The sequence below is a fragment of the Bactrocera oleae genome, chromosome 5, assembly GCF_042242935.1.
Source record: "Bactrocera oleae isolate idBacOlea1 chromosome 5, idBacOlea1, whole genome shotgun sequence".
Classification (NCBI taxonomy): Eukaryota; Metazoa; Arthropoda; class Insecta; order Diptera; family Tephritidae; genus Bactrocera; species Bactrocera oleae.
In genome coordinates this window covers 43578327-43595416 of record NC_091539.1, presented here as the reverse complement: position 1 = coordinate 43595416, position 17090 = coordinate 43578327, and the positions used below count along the sequence as shown (strand labels likewise).

Below are 17090 nucleotides of genomic sequence, written 5' to 3'. Positions count from 1 at the left end.
AATATTATATAGTTCATATAATTATTTTCACTCATGCATCTTATTAAACATGTTTTTCTGTAGTGAAGGATAATGATATTACAAAAATACTAAGAAATATAATTAAGATGAAAAAATTATAACTAAAGATATCAATATAGCTACATGCTATAATGGTCCGATATTGCTAGTTCTGACAAATTAGTAGCTTCTTGGAATGAAACGACGTGTGCCAGATTTAAGATTGGTATCTCACACACTAAGGAACTAGTTCGCGTTTATACAGACAATAGGCCAGGCAGGTGAACAATGCGAAATCAACTCAGCTCGTCATGCTGATCATTTATTTATATATAATATTTTGTAAAACAAATGCAAACAACTCCGTTCATCTCAGCCCTTATCACTGGAACCACTTAAATTGATTAAACAAGTTATTTCTTAATTTAGCCCAAAATGTTTTTCTGTCGATTTTTACTACGGAAAAAAATTTAACAACTAGTTTTCCAAAAATGTTTGTCTATGGTATAATGGAATCACGGCTACGGATCGTTGAAAACCCCCATCGTCAACACCCAAATAAAACGATTTTCGACATATTTTTCAGATATCTACAATTTTCCATATGCTATCTCTTTCACGAACGGTCCTCCGAAGTTCAAAAGTAAGAAATAACTGTAAACCTTGTCACCCTGTGAACAAAACGCAGTTACCTGCACTGCCTGACTGATCAAACATTCAACGTATTCCACAAACAAATAATTGTCACTACGCGTCGAACAGCTGTGTTTGTTTATTAAAAAACTAGACAACTTCTTGGTTACCAGTTTTGTTTACTCACTTTTTACTTCCACAAACAATAGAACAAATGTCAGGTAGATTAATTTTTCTTTTGAAAAAGATTTTTGAAGCCTCGAAAAAATTCATAAAAATATGATAAGTTATTGATAAATAAAAAGCAGAAATAACTGGTTTAAGAAAGATATTTGCGAAATATTTGACAACTAAATTAGCAATCTAAAATTTAAAACAATTTGCGAAAAGACATCACCCGTTAAACGAAGATAGAGCAAAAGCACAAATCTCAAAGACAAAATAAAGTAAAGTCGCTAACAGCAAGAATCAGAAGAAGGAGTCCGAAAAAGTTTCAATACAATGGTAAGTAGACATTTATTTATAATTTTATATATGTTATGTATGTGTATGTCGCATTCGGTAGTATTAAGCTTTATTTTTGATCTCTGAACTTAAACATTTATTGAATATTGGATTATTGAAATATTGTTCTGCAAAAACTAGAGTATTAAGTAAACTTAGCTAATCTACTACATATCACTTATCACATTACTATTGGGTCTATAGCTATATTCGTTAGGTACATTTCACAACTTTAGCGTTTAAAAAATATGAACAATAGTATTAATAGTGTTATAAAAAGTATTGTCCAACACAATCTATAACATTTTCTCATCTTTCTGGCAATTTGTGAATACCAAAAGAACTGTACTAGCTTGGCAGCCATGCCAATTTTTTATATCCTTTTCTGGTGTGAACCGATTTCCAGTGAGGACGTTCTGCATCGACCGCAACAAACGGTGTTCAAAAGGAGAAAGGTCTAGGCTATAAGGCAGAGGAGGCAAAACTTCCCAGTCGCTGTGTTCCAAACAGTTTTCAACCGATATTGCAACATGAGGCCGAGCTTTGTTATGGCGGCATTCCCTATTGATGGTTTACAATACCGTACACACTTCTGATCCCACTAAATACAGAGCATTACCCAGGGGTCATGGATCTTTGACTTTGCCGTTGATTTAACTCGTTGGTCAGGTCTTACATATCGTTGATTTTGCATATACAATTTTCTTAATGAAGCCACTTTTCATCACCAGTCACAGTCTGGCTGCTTGTGAACGTTTTGAAATGGCTACTTGATTGACTACCAAAGACTCTGTGAGCTCTTTTTGTGTTTGGCAACTATTTCCATCAAGTAATGCTTCCAGTTCGTCTTTTTCAAAATTTTTTAGCCGTCCAAGACCTTATTCGTCTTCCAAGCCAAAGTCACCACATTTAAAACGCGTAAGCCGCTATTGGTATGATCGCTCAGCTAGAGCGTGATCAGCATAAACTTCCACCAAAACACAATAAATTTCGGCTGAGGTTTTCTTTATATAATATTAAAGTAATGAAGAAGGACTCCTCGCAAAAACATTTTTTCAGGTGAAAAGTTCGACATATTTGAGTGAAAAAAGTTGGAAGTGTTGTAATGCTGTATCAAATAACTGATAACGCAAAATGTCTCTGAGTCCAATTTCTTAGAAGGGAATACCCTTAATATAAAAGTTACTGATAATAAGCTTGGCAACGACTGGTCTTACTTCAAACCCAGGTTTTAAGCCACATTGACAAGATTTCATGCAGAGAGCAGACCACCTACTATTACAGCGCATCCATTTTATACTTGTGGAACTTTTTTTATTTGCATCGATCAAATATACTTATATGGTATACATATTTACATAGATCTAACTTTTTAGTTGTCACCCAAGCTTCCTTTCTCAGCAGAGGACTACTTTCCAGCCGGGTTTACGTGGCTGTAGATTAACATACGTTGGGTAAATATTTAAATGCGATTATCTGCAATAACAATGCATCATTAGTGCAACAACAACCACATCAACGACAGCAACAATTCGCGAAGAGATGGTGCACGCGTGAAGCCAGGATTTCAACGATGAGCAACATACAACGCAGCAATGCGACGATATATCGGTCGTCACTTTATCATCCGACTGCATCCTGTCGCGCTGCATAAGGCGCTCCCCGGCAATTGTAGCGATTTTTCAACAGCAGCCGCCTTTGCTGCTAAATGCACAAGCATTTCTGTGTGTTCGTAAATATGAATTCTCGTATAACAACTTAAGCGAAAATGACGCCGAGGCATAACCGACGTTGCATGCATCGAATGCGTCACAACAACACAGGCAACAACAAAATTTATAACCAAAAATATGGAAATATTTATGAAATCAAGCCAACAAGTGCAAACACAACCGAACGCCTTGCTGGCATTGTTGTCATTACGGATTTGTTGCTATTTTATTTATGAAATTTTCACTGCTTTCGCCGTTATTCTCACCAACTATCGGAAACAGCTCGCCCGCTAGTGGCGCACAGTTTTGTGAAAAGGAAAGGATTGTAGGAATAAGGTTGTTGTTGGGCTTGCTGGCCCAAGTCAGTGTGGCGCTCGGACGCGGGTTTTTGAATAATTTGCATTCATAAAATATGCAATAAGCCAACAGCTGTTGTGATATTGTTTTGAAAGCCGCGTCATCATATTATTTAAACACTGGCTGCACGCGAACGCAAAAAGCGCAGAAAACACCAATTTCACGATTACTTATTTGGTTGAAGTTGTGTTTCCTTTTCTGCTTTAAATTGAATTTAAAGTAATTATTGTACAAATACTACATTACAAGTATTATGGAAGTGTATCATGAGCCAGATCAATTCGAAAGTGGCTTTTGATACTCTTAAAAACGCATATTTCTCTGTTAGAGAAAAATAATGAAAACTCTTTCACTTGTTTACTTTTTTGTCACCCACCAGAAAGTTCCAGATAAATATATATATATATATATATGTCAAATCAATAAAACGAAATCGGGTTATTTACACCATTTTTAATTTAAGAACCATTGACCGATTTTAATTATCTCTCATCATGATGGTCCGTAACCGTTGAAACGTCCTTAGTTCTTAGTATTAGTCAGAGTAAACACTAATTATATACCTATGTATGTATCTGATGAGATATATCATACCATGTATTATCAAAAGTTTTCACAGGTCTAAACTTAGACAGAAAGGCAACAATCAATTGGTTGACTTTCGTCTTGAATCACGTTCTTTAGAACTTTAAATAAGATCAATGGAAATTTATTTAAAATGTTGATTTTCCAGTTATAATTTATTGTTCCGATTATAAATCACAGACTCCTTCAGCTGTCCTATACATTTTGCCAGAGTGTTTAATTCACCAAACCTTTGTTTGTAACAACTAAATGTAATCAAGATACAAGTAGACTTATATCAGGTCTAGTAAAAAGAAATCCACCGTTTTTGCTATAAATTAAAGGTTTTACTTAGCATAATTAAAACGATCGATTTAGGTCAAATATGCACTGTATGCCACTCTCATGGGAACCCTCGTCCCTATTTAAAAAACTCGAACAGTCTTTTTTCACAAGATTCTCTTGAGCCAAATTTTTTTACCAGCAAAATCATTCAGCTTAGACAGACACAGATTGGACCCAGGTTTGGACTCTAAGTAGGTACAAAAGTACCTACCAACCAAGCTCCTGAAGTTTCTGGTGATAGATGTGTGGCTATAGATGTGTGGCCTGGCTATGTCCTGATAGGCCACAATTTCTCTCCGATTGTTCAAAGCTGGTAGCTTTTGAGCGAATGTTTCCTTCAGACAGTTCATTTGGTGAAAATAATGGCCCGAATTAAGAGTTTGGAAACAGCCGTAGAGAAACACCTCAGACTAGATGTAGTAGCTCACCCACCAAACACATAGCAAAACCTTGCTGACGATCAACTTTGATTTGGCCACCGGCACACTGCGATTTGAGAGCCCAATTTTCATCACCCGTTAACCATCCACTTCAGAAATGGATCGTTTTGTGTCGGTTCAGCAGCGACTCGCAAGTATACATTCCAAGTGGTGTTTTGCTATAAATCGCGTAACACCCATACATCGAGCTTTTTTGTATCAAGCCCTATTTAAATGGTTTCGGAATCGACGAAACCGAAATTGTGGCACCTGTCTTATATCTTATACCATATATGAGGACCGCAGTGCGTTTGGCTGACGTAATACTGAAAGTATTGCCTAATTTGCAAGATGTCTTATAGAAACAATATGGACATCTTTTTCTTATAACAATGTAGACTGGTGCTAAAAATCGAAATATCTCATCTTCTTATAATCATTTTCATTCAACTTGTTGACTTTACAACGTTTTTATCGGTCAATATGAGTAATATTTTTTTTGAATGTCTGGCGTCGAAAAAAATTGGTCCAGACCTTACTATATCTCATCATGATTTTTGCCCCTCTGGAATTGACAATCAAGGCTACATACATATTACACTTTGATTTTGTTGTAAAACTCTAACCTAGCAACCGGCTTAATATACGTACTCCTTCCGAAAATAAATTATTATTAACTCATGTAAAAATGTTGTCTTGTCCATATATGTGATACTTTACCATATTTGGTCTTCTACAAGACAAAGAAGGTCAACACGTCGATTCTTAAGACGCTTTAATAATGACTGAATAATTCAGTGTTGTCTTTTCCATAGTTTTCTCGTTTATTTTTCTACTTAACAGCTTAAATCTACTTACATACATATTTACTACTTCGTTTCCCGCACTTTTGTCGATTTCTCTTCACTTTGCCAGTCGCTTAATGCTTTCCACATCTCTTTCGTATACATATATGTATACTGGTAAATGCATATGATTTATAAGATTTAAAGCGCAGACTTACACGTGCAAACATAAATACAAATGTACACGAACGCGTGTAAGCGCGAGTCGGCGTTCTTCTCAGAAATCCTGTCAGTTCAGTGCACTTGATAAACGAAAATGCGAACACGAACGCCAATCTGCTTTAGCGGTTCGCCTGCTGCATTTCAATTATTATATTTTTATAATCGATGGTTGGTGAAAATTTCCATTCTCACTTGCGCTTGTGTGCATGTGTTCGCCGTTAAATATCTTGTTGTGTCATTATGGAATTGGCGCTGCAAGGATTGTTATTCGTTACAGTGCCATAGAGTAAGATATGAATGTATGTATGCATGTATGTTCGTACGCTTCTTTACACACACATATGTACGTATACACGAGAAAAGAAAATATTAAATTTGTCGTTGATGATTTTGAAAACAAAAACAACAACAACGGATATAAAAACAGTTATTATAATTAACACGATCCCTTGTTGCTTCGCTCCTCGCTCTATTTGGCTCAACAAATTGAAAAACGTATCACTTTGTGCGTATGTATAAGTGTATATTAAAACAAGAAAACGTGTCAGTTGCTTTAAAGCTATAATACCCTTCACAAATACTAAAGATTTCTTACAAGAACTTTATTTTGATTGACCAGCTTGTAGCAGCTATATGCTTTAGTGATCCGATCTGAACAACTTCTTCGAAGATTGCACCGTTGTCTTGGACAATAGTCCTTGCTCAATTTCGTGAAGATGTCTCGCCAAATGTATAAGTTTTCCATACAAGCACTGATTCCAATTGTTCAGTTTATATGGTATGAGAGACATCAATTGAATTAAAGACATCAATTGAATTTAAAGAATTAAATCGTAAATACTTTGATATGCATTTACCTATAACAATATAAAAGGTGTATTTGTAGATACTGCAAATAAAATATTAAAATGTTAATGCAATTGTCAATATTTTGGATTCAAAAATTTTATGAAATTTTCTCTTTGAATAAAAATTTAGGTATGTGTACAAGTATATGAGTGCGTTAGTAGAAGACTAGTTTGAAGATAAATTTTCTGTTTTACACCACTTTTGTCACACCACTTCGCCTGATTTATCCCAACAACAAAGCGTTACAATTTGGTTTCCAACTGGTAAATTATAGCAGATTTAACATCGTAGATCATTTACTTGATGTACTCTCACAAAAAATAGTTTAACGAAGTCAAATCACTTGCCCTAAAAAACCAAACAACAGGTATATTTCTTGAAATGATTGGGAATATTGATAGGAACGCTTATTCCATTTCACACTTTCAAAGGGGATGCTGAAAATATTTGTTTTAAGCAAGTTTTATTGGTTTTACTTAAGTGGTTTAGGAGATATGTATATTTAACATATTAAGGGGCGGGGTCACGCCCGCTTTTTAAAGATTTTCAAACCACAATTGCCCCTAACCACTATAATACTCTGCGCCAAATACAAGTTTTTAGCTTAATTTGGAGCTTAGTTATAGCAGTTAAGTTTTCGATAAATAGTGTTTAAAGCTGAGACATATTCTAAATTTTTTATATTTTTTCTAAATTGCGTTAATTAACACAGGTCTGCAATGCAATCTTCCTTATGAAAATTAGGTCATATATACCCAAATTTTACCAGATCCAGATCTTTCAATATGATATCGTCTGAAATTTTCTCGTCCTTTAGTTGCAATATTAATGGTTCGAAAAGTGCCCGGATTCAAATTGTGGGTGAATTAAAAATTTATAGTTGGATATCTTGTCTACTATTACCAACGTGCTGGCGATTTTACCAACCTCAATCGAATCATTTTCAAAAAATTTAAGCGCAATCTATAAAAAACCTCAAATATAAAACACGTAAAAATATTTTTAATACATGCATTTTTTTTTTTTTTTGATTTCAGCCGCCAAAAAAGGGAAAAGGAAAGAAGGGCAAGAAGGCGCCAAGTAAGTTACTTTGTCTACTCAATTAAGCTTATTTCTTATTTTTTTTTTCGTTTCGCATTCTGCTTAAAGTGAATACTAAAATTATTTGACGAAAGTCTTCGATTGTACTTTTTATATGAATGTGTCACCCTCTTCAAGGTTTAAATCGACAAAAAATATATACTTGTACAGACAGCAGTCAATAGCAAAGGGATAGCCTCGACTCTGGCGACAAGCGCTTGCAATGCATCCCTTTTGCATAATAAATTAAATATTGCAATAAATATGAAAAAAATGCTTTATAGCTAAAACAGTGCTGTCTGACATGCAGCAATGGCATTGCAGCAACGGCGGCATTGACACTCAAAGCTGCAAATGGATATGAAGGGGACAGGCTCAAATAATGCTGCATGCTTTTCGGTGCTTAAATGCATTTATATGCAAGAAATAAAATTATTTCGAATGCGCTGCTTACCATGGAGGATGCAGTAATATGGCAATACAAACACGCTTCGTAGGAAATTCCGAAACTGGTGTCAGAGAGACAATTGCAGTGCGCCTAAAAGCGCGCTATCAAAAGCATACAATGGTTTCGTGTAATTTACGAGCAAATTTTGAGGCGTCGCGACACGAACAAAAGCCGCACTTTTGGTTATTTTAGTTCGCACCAAATGAAATGCACTTCCGGCTGACGAAGAAGTCAATTGTGTGCGATTTAGTCGTGCTTAGAGCACCGCATAGTTGCAACAAAAACAATAGAGGGGACAATGGCTTATTGACACTTTTAGTGGCAAAAAAGTCAATGGCTGATAAGCGTTAATGCGGATCAGCAGAATTTCGCGATTTTTATGCCATCAAGCGACAACAATTCGTTTCACTAAAAAAAATCACATTCATCATGAATACGATATAAATTCGTTATATTGGCGGGCAATAATGCCGCCACATAGTTTCATGTGCTTCGTGCAACATTTTGAATTGGCGACAATGTATGCACATTAAACGTACAACAAAGTGCTGCAACGTACTCGTATTTATGTGGTGGCACATATTGCTACAATTGGTGCACTCGCCGTATAATGCAAGGCAATAAAAGAAATACTCACGCGCTATATAGGTTTGTAGTCGAGCAAACATAAGCCCATGCAGTATGCTTCCCGGTCATTTTGCTTGCCAATTAAACGCACTGCGACACAGAACAGATACCACTTTTACATGCGTGTCTATGTATTCATATTTATTTAAACGTATGAGCACGGCAGTTGTGGCAAATGTTGCATGCAACATGGTCGCTATGAAAATTAAAGCAGAGACGAAGTTATAACTGTCGCTGATATTACTTAATTGTTGGTCACTGTCGTAAGCCATTGACTGCTGACCAGTTATGGGCTGGTACATATACATATACATATGTACATACATATATAAACATTAGGGTGTTCGTTATTTTCCAAATTTATTTTTTTATTGTAAACGTCCCATAAATTTTCAGTTGTTGTCCCAAAAAGGGTTTTAACGTAAATAAGCTCTTTCTTTTTAACTTAAATTCTGCCTAAATCATTATCCTTTCCCCATGAATATAACATGCAATTTTTTGATATTTTGCATTAAGGAAATATATATAAAACTTTGAAAAAGTTATAACTTAATAACAAAATTTTTTGCTCTACAAAAAAGCTCTTAATTATATTTATTACAAAAACATTGCTTCAAAAGTTATACGCAGTTAAACTTATACAACAAATATTTTGACCATCCATACAAGTGAAATATAAACTGTGTTGCTCATACGACATGGTGTACTATATGAATGCAGTACATTTGATCCAAAATTTGGATTGCGTACAGCTTTTAAAGTAATGCTTTTATGAAAAATATATGTAGGACCTTTTTTGTAGAGCGGAAATTTTTGTATTATAATATAATTTTTCCAAAGTTTTCGGCTTATTTACTTTGATGATAAGAAATTTATTGGAAGAGATTAAAAAAGGTGATAAGAAATATATGTAACGGTACAAATATGTTCCCCGATTTAATTATTAGCGACATTTATTATACTATAGTGCTACCAATGGAGTTGCTTCACTTTTATATTGAAAGATATGATAAATTGTTAGCCCACTACGAAAAAGAAGTCAATTTTTATATATTTATATCACATTTACATGGACCGACGCAAATATCATACCGATATCTCAAAGACTGAATGAATGGTTACATATATACAGACGAAGAGACGGACGAACATGGCTAAATCGACTCAGCTCTTTATGCTGATCATTTATATATATATTTTATAGGATCGCCAACGATACCTTCTATGTGTTCTACGCTAGAAAATAACGAACACCTTATATAAATAACGTAATCATATTCTTTAGACAGCAAAGAGAAAAAACGTTATAATATTTTATTTAGATAAATTTTAGCAATAAACTAAGGTCATGAAAAAATGCTGGCAGTGTAAGAGAAAAAAGTTTATACTTAGAAGTTCCTAAATTTACTTGCAGATGTGCATCGTATTTATGTTCGTATAGGCTTTAATGGGATCTCCTTTGTTTGTTTGTACTAGCGCCCTGCACTTAGAGTCGCGAGTCAAGTGCGGTTGCAGTGCAGCTGTTGTCTCCTTACTTAATTTTCACAACCGAGCAGATAATTGCTTTTACCACAAGCGACTCGGCGTCAGTCGGATTCTTGGTCACTCATGCGCCCCGTCAGCCTAAATATCCATCATAAATTTGCTTTAGTGAAAGACTGTATTTAGACTAAAAGGCGAAAAATGTCGTTCACACTTATATTTTAATAAACCGATATTGTGTGCATTTACTATAAATTATTGAATACAAATCACTTTTACTCATATAAAGTAGAAGAAAACGAGAAGGTATAAAAGACAATATTAGTAGACCAACAACTTAATTAATCATCAAAAATCTTATATCTAAACGGTATGTACGAGTATATAGGTATAACTATAATTATTTATTCTCCAAAGGAATTGAAGCGAAGCGGGAATAGATATGTATAATATTACACAAATGTCTCAATCTAATTAGGGGAAAACTAAGTTGATACTCTACGCTAGAGTTTGAAGTTTTATTGTATTTTTATTGAAATTACCATCTGAATCACAGAAAACCCTTACCACTACTAATTATGAAGCCACGATTGTTAAGATTAGATCAAAAAATTATTAAAATTATTTTGAGCTCTTAAAAATTATAATTTTTATATTATAAAAAGGATATGAATCCTTACATATTAAAAACACCAAAATTGAATAGACTTCAAAACTACGTGACGGATTTGAAAAATTCTTTCACCGTTGAGAAGCTACACTCCCTCCGGTGAACATAGGCTATATATTATATTTGCAAAAAAGTTAGGGATCTTTACTAAAACGCCAATAATTTAACCGAGAGTGTAAAAAATTACCTACAAAATTCCTATCATAGCGTGGGCTGCAAATACTATTGATTACAGAACAAAATAATGTACTACGACTTTGCAGAACATTAAAAATGTCGCGACAGCAAGCGTCTAACTGATATAGTTACGTCACAACAAGTTTTTATTTAAAAAATAATAATTAAAATGACGCGTCTGTAAAGCTCTTTATTTATACCTTAATATTAACGCTTATCAAAATTAATTACTTCAAATTCAAGACTGATTCAATATCTTTATATAACTTTTTTAAATTAAACGATTCGAACATTCCATTCGAAAGATATCACGACTTTCGCGTGATGAGCGGCGACCCGCTCGGCTAGGTTGCAACATATATTTTCGGTGCAGGCGTCATTGGGCCACGGGCGGAGAGTCAATGTCATAAAATAAAGTGCAGCGCGGCTCACTCGCCTAGTTGGCTTCCTACGAAGCGGTTGTGTGCGGAATTGAATATAAATAATATTAAAAGTTCGATGTTTACATCTCATCGTCTACATATATGTATTCGGTCCTCTTTACCCAAGTGAGATGACATATGGAGTGATCTGTACGTCTCCTTTTCATTTCCCTTTTAGCCTTTTAATCAGTAGTAGCCATTATTTAACCATATGTATTTGAGGTTTTTGGAATATAAAATATAATATAATAGATGAAATAAATTAATATCACCTCCCGCTATCACGTATTCCATTTAAGAGGTTATATACTTAGTTATAAACGTTTTCAAAAGTTGTCTCTTAAATCAAATATTCACCAATTTTTTGCAGTTTTTTTCGACGTATATGTTGGTCGGTTTTCAAGCACACTTCACTCTTTAAAATATCTCTATTTGAGTCCCATTTAAGCAACAGTTGCGATTAATAAGGAAACAACTCAGTAAATTTTTTGAGATTCAAATTTTTTTTCATAGGAGTCTAAAAAGATAGAGAGTGATTCATAAGCAAAACGAAGTATCGAACTTTCATTATAACTGCAACAAGTTCCTCTTTTACGTTCATGACGTCGCGAAATAAAATATTTTTTTTTGTAAAACGAACCTCAAAAAACTTAACGTGACGAAGTTTTTGTAACCTCCTTTTCTTTCATTATTTGGTAGGATGGATAATAGCGTGTAGTCTTCAGTATCCAAAGGTATAAACTAAGATTAAGTCTTGTAAGCTAACCTGAAACTATCTTCATCTTACAGCGATTTGCTGTCATTATACAATAAGCAGTTATACATTTTTGCTTTTGCTCACTGGGCAACTAAATGCTTCGTCAACTTCCTCAATTTTACAAATTCCTGTGTGTCCCATATGACCTCCTCTGCCCCACAACCAAAATAATTGCCTAAATGCACATTTCGCGACGAGACGCACTCAACTCCACTTTGCGGTGCCGACTTCACCAGTAAGGTATATATGTATGTAAGTGCTTGCTGGTCAACTACAGCCGAGCACTGACGTTCCGCACCGCAAAAGCTATACCGCCCACCCACACGGTACATTAGCAACTTAGTTACTAAATGCCGTCTCTCGAGGGTGAAGCTACGCAATAATAGCACGGCAACTCATATGTGAAAAAAGAAGCAGCAACCAAAAAAAAAGTAAACTTAGCAAACTGGAGAAAAGAAAAAAATAAAAATAGAAAATAATTGCGAAAATAGAAAACCACATGAAATCATTGCCGCCGCTGGTGTAAGCCACAACAAGTGAAGCGCGTTCAGCGATTGTCCAGCCACATTCGGCACAGAGTCCAAACAGTCCAAGGCCAATTGCATCGCTATGTCGAGAAGTTGATTATGCAATAAGTAACAATTAAAAAGCTACACTCCGGTTTTTAAATTTTTATGACAATAAGGTAGCTTTTGTGATGCAAGACATTCTTAAATATGCACCAAAAGATCCTCATGTATCGATGAACCGGTTTAGGCCTATCGCCAAGCTGTTGAAGCGGCTAATATTGATCCCAGCAATTTTGTTCAACAAAGATATGACTCGCATGTAGCGAAAACTGGATAGTCGAGCATCTCGGAATGTTTCTACCTTGCTGCAGGACTACTTTCACAATTGAGGTCCGCAAAATGTTTAAGACTTTTTTTTTCGCCATACATAATTTCTAATTCCAGTATAGTATAGAGAATAATACTGCTCTCTTACAAGCCTCATCCTACACTCACCTTACTTACCTGCGTACCGTCTATCTAAGTTCGATTTCTAGATGTAAGTACTTTAGCTTTCGTATACAGATATCAGCGATCGTGATTGCGAATTTTTTTATTACAAATTTGTCAAAAAAAAATTTAAGGTTTATTCCGAAATTGGAATTTAAAATTGGAAATTAGATTTTCATCTTAAATCAACATGAAAAATGTATATAAAATATGTTTAGTTTAAAAATTGTAGGAACCAAAAAAAAATCTATTTTTCAAATCCAAAGCTGAAATGGAAGGGATAAAACTATTTCGACCTTGGCGGAAAATGGTAAAAGCAGGTTGTATCTTAAAACTTTTTTTCCTGGAAAGCGTTCTAAGATGTAATTTAGTATGTCCCTAAAACACTAGTTTTATTTCTTCGTATTTAAAATTTCCAAAAATATGGATTTTCTCGCTAATTACTTTTTAAGATATGGATAAGTATATATTCAAACCCCAAGGGAAGCTTGTCAGTATAGCTTTTCCCACGCAATGAAGACATTCTTTTGCTATGTTAACTCAATATAACGTTCTATTTTATGCGAAATTTGTTGTTTAAACTGAGGAAAAGGCGTGGAACTTTATCTGGAACACTCACTGGACCAACTCATTGCTTACGCTTTTGAATCATATATTAGAACATTAAAAAAAAGAAAATCTTATAAAATTTGACTTCTGTCCGTTGAGAGAGGGCTTAACTGCTCAATTTTCCACTGTCCAAAGAACCATACAAATTTCGTTTTTGTACTGGATATTGTTTTCTGAGATAGGCGAAATAAGTAACATAACCAATGTTATAACTGTCAACAGGAACGTTTTAACCATAAATCGAGTTCTGTAACTGCTATTTTGTTACAGTAAATATTTCCTAATACCTAAACCTCATTTGATATGGAGGAGCTTGGAGATGTTCCTCCCAATCCAAATGAACTTCCAGTGTTGCTCAATGCCATTTTGCGAGCCTCATAGGTAACTGCTTATTCTAAAACTAATCTATATTAGTTTATACACCCTCTTTACTACTTGTCAAGACCATGAAAATATGAAAGCCCTTAGTACATTGTTACAACAACGACCATTTCAATTAAAACTCATTTATTGGTAATTATTAAGTGATATCATTTACTTTGAATGGCAGTAATAAAGTCATGATTTATAACGATTTCGCTTAATAGCATTCATAGTTATGGTCACACCAACAGCGCTTACTCTCATTTATGGTGTCACACACATACTTCCAAATAAGCGCATAGTTCCTGTCCTGCTGAGAAATTAGTTGCAGCACGAAATGGTATTTATAATGCTCCCAAACCCAGTGCACTCAAAGCATTCGAGTATAGAAAACAACTTCAACACATACTTAACCTAATTCGACAAGCTTAAATGAATTTCAAATCATCATGATTCGATTTCGATTAGCTGCAATTGAATTCGCTTTCTATGCTTTCAGTGTTAATTGATGGCGTGGACACGTCCACCATGACGCGAGACCAGCTGGAGCAGTTCGCGTTGAAACTGAAGGAGGAGATGGAGCGTGAACGTGAAGAGCGAAATTTCTTTCAATTGGAACGCGACAAAATACGCACATTCTGGGAGATCACTAGGGGACAGTTGGGTATGCCAGCAATCATGACAATTAACAGGGATGATTAAAACGCTTTCTAATTCGTATGCATTTCCAATATTTGCTGTAATTTAATGTAGAGGAAACCCGCTATGAGGTTCGTCACAAGGATCACGAAGTGGAGATGGCACAAGAGCTGGCTGATGTCGACACAAAACATATTATGCAACAAATGAAGCATCTACAGTATGAAAACCAAAACAAAATTGGCGAAATACGTGCCGAGGCCATGACACAGCTCAAGCTAGCACAAGAGGATCATGTGGCACAGGAGCAGGAGTTGCTGAAAGATAAGCGCGATTTGCGACGTCTATTGCGGGAGCACGATGAAACGCATGAACTGCAAATTCAGCAGCTGAAGATGAAACATAACGATGAGATGGCGTAAGTAAATATTTCATCAATTTTTACCCTTTAAGCTCCAACGAGTCAAACCGAACGCAGCATTATGCACTCTCTACTCAGTATCTTTTATATTTATAGTTATGCAAGATAATTAACCAATCGTAAAATCCTCTTTGACAAACACTTTAGAAAAACCCATGTAATATTCTGATCAAATTTAATTCGGACTGGCAAACCAAATCAATAAAAATAAATTTTCCTAGATTGGTACAATATTTTTTATGTTCTTGATGTCAACGAAAACTTGCCTTATGCGAAACATCCATCTCAGAGGTAGAATGGCGATATCATAGAAAAAAAAATGCTTTAACATCTTCGTGTTTACAACAGAGAGATTCCAGAGGATTTCATCATCTCTTATGAATCGAATCAACGCATTTTTGTTAGTGGTTCGGCTGTGAAGCGTGACTCGTACCGAAAAACCTGAACCTTTAGCAAAAACGATGTCGAGTAGAGGTCACAAAAGAAATGCTTGACAACGTAGCTGAGGAGCCTTATTAAAATGCTTCGTTAGTGTTGACGAGACATGGACTTATGAAAAATCGCTGGAGGCCATTCCACCCGTGGCTTAAAACAAGTGTATGAAAAATTCGATTAGGGGTTGGCATGCTTCTACTGGCGTCAGGAACCTATTTTGAAGCAGATAATGAATATTAAAAAAATAAACAAAGTACGAAAATATGTTGGTTTTTTGACAGTCCGGGTCAAATTTGATCGGATTATATGGATCTAGTAAAACTGACTAAATCTTTCCACCATATCCTTATACTCATAATGTAAACTGACAATGTAAATTTAATTTCTTTTCGCTTTCAGCGAAGCGCGCATACAATTCCAACGAGAAGCAAAAGATATGGAACTACTACATGAAGAGAAAATGAAGGCGCTGAAAAACGAAGTCGAACTGGTGTACCGCATGCAAATGTTTGAGGTTGAGGAACGTAAAAACACACAAATTCAACGTTTGATTGAAAGTCACGACACCGCCTTCAATGACATGAAGAACTACTACAATGACATTACGCTGAACAATCTGGGTCTCATCAGTAGTTTGAAAGAACAACTTGAAGCGTTGCGTAAACAGTCCGAACGCAGTGACCGTACAGCCGCTGAAATGCTTGCTGAAAATCGCAAGCTAAAAGAACCGCTCGAGGCAGCTCAAACAGAACTTTCCGATTTGCGTCGGAAGATGGAGCATTTCGAGCGCGATCGCAATCAACTGGCGCGTCTCAAAGCACGCAATACTTATATAGAAAAGCAGTTGAAGGCGCTGACATGGGAGACCGAAACGCTGCTATTGCGTAACGACACGCTCAAAAAGGAGCGCGAAGAACTCAAATTGAAATTCGACGATGTCGTTATGGAGCTGCAACAGAAGACAGGCTTAAAGAATGTGCTGCTTGAGCGCAAGATATCCATGATGGAGCGTGAGGGTGAGAAGCGCGATTTATTGCTCAAACAAACACAGATGATCTGCGGCGCTTCCGGCGATGTTACACAAAATATGCAGAAACAAATTAATATGTCGTTGGATGAGAAGAATAAATTAATTGACGAGCTGCGCTACGAGCTGGTGCGCGTCAGCAAAGCGCACGATGATCTACTCGCCACGTACGAATCCAAGTTGACGCAGTTCGGCATACCACAGGATGAATTGGGCTTCGAACCGCTGCGCCTGTCAGAGAAGCATCGTTATTTATGCGGACCAGCTGGCCTGGTGACCAAAAATCAATGAAGAACTCCTGCCAATATGTCAACGATGCAGACACGCTTGTCGGTTTGGCATGTTTCTTATTTTCGTTCTTTTTTTTTTTTGTTTTGTTCGTGCACTTTGTATACGCTTTAAGCTGGCATTAACGCGAGAGGCTAATGGACTGAATGGAAGGTAGTATTTTGTTAACTTTTGAAACATACAAGCAAGCATATTTTTTAAAATATACATACTACAAATATACGAGTCTGTGTGCGTAGCTGTGTGCCATACTTTTA

At 35.7% G+C, this 17090-nt stretch overlaps 1 protein-coding gene across 1 annotated transcript; it reads left to right on the top strand.

The window, feature by feature from the left end:
- The first annotated feature begins 797 nt into the window (after nucleotides 1-797).
- Gas8 (Growth arrest specific protein 8) lies at nucleotides 798-17090 on the top strand. The gene is made up of 5 exons (XM_014248222.3): nucleotides 798-1137; nucleotides 7428-7470; nucleotides 14523-14687; nucleotides 14777-15080; nucleotides 15918-17090. The coding sequence occupies exons 1-5, from the start codon at nucleotides 1135-1137 to the stop codon at nucleotides 16834-16836; spliced, it is 1434 nt and encodes a 477-aa protein (XP_014103697.1). The 5' UTR covers nucleotides 798-1134; the 3' UTR covers nucleotides 16837-17090.

Excerpts from the sequence above, each read along its gene's own strand:
- Gas8 (XM_014248222.3), top strand. Across the intron at positions 7,471-14,522 it reads GAAGGGCAAGAAGGCGCCAA|TGTTAATTGATGGCGTGGAC; the intron begins GTAAGTTACTTT and ends CTATGCTTTCAG. Across the intron at positions 15,081-15,917 it reads AAACATAACGATGAGATGGC|CGAAGCGCGCATACAATTCC; the intron begins GTAAGTAAATAT and ends TTTCGCTTTCAG.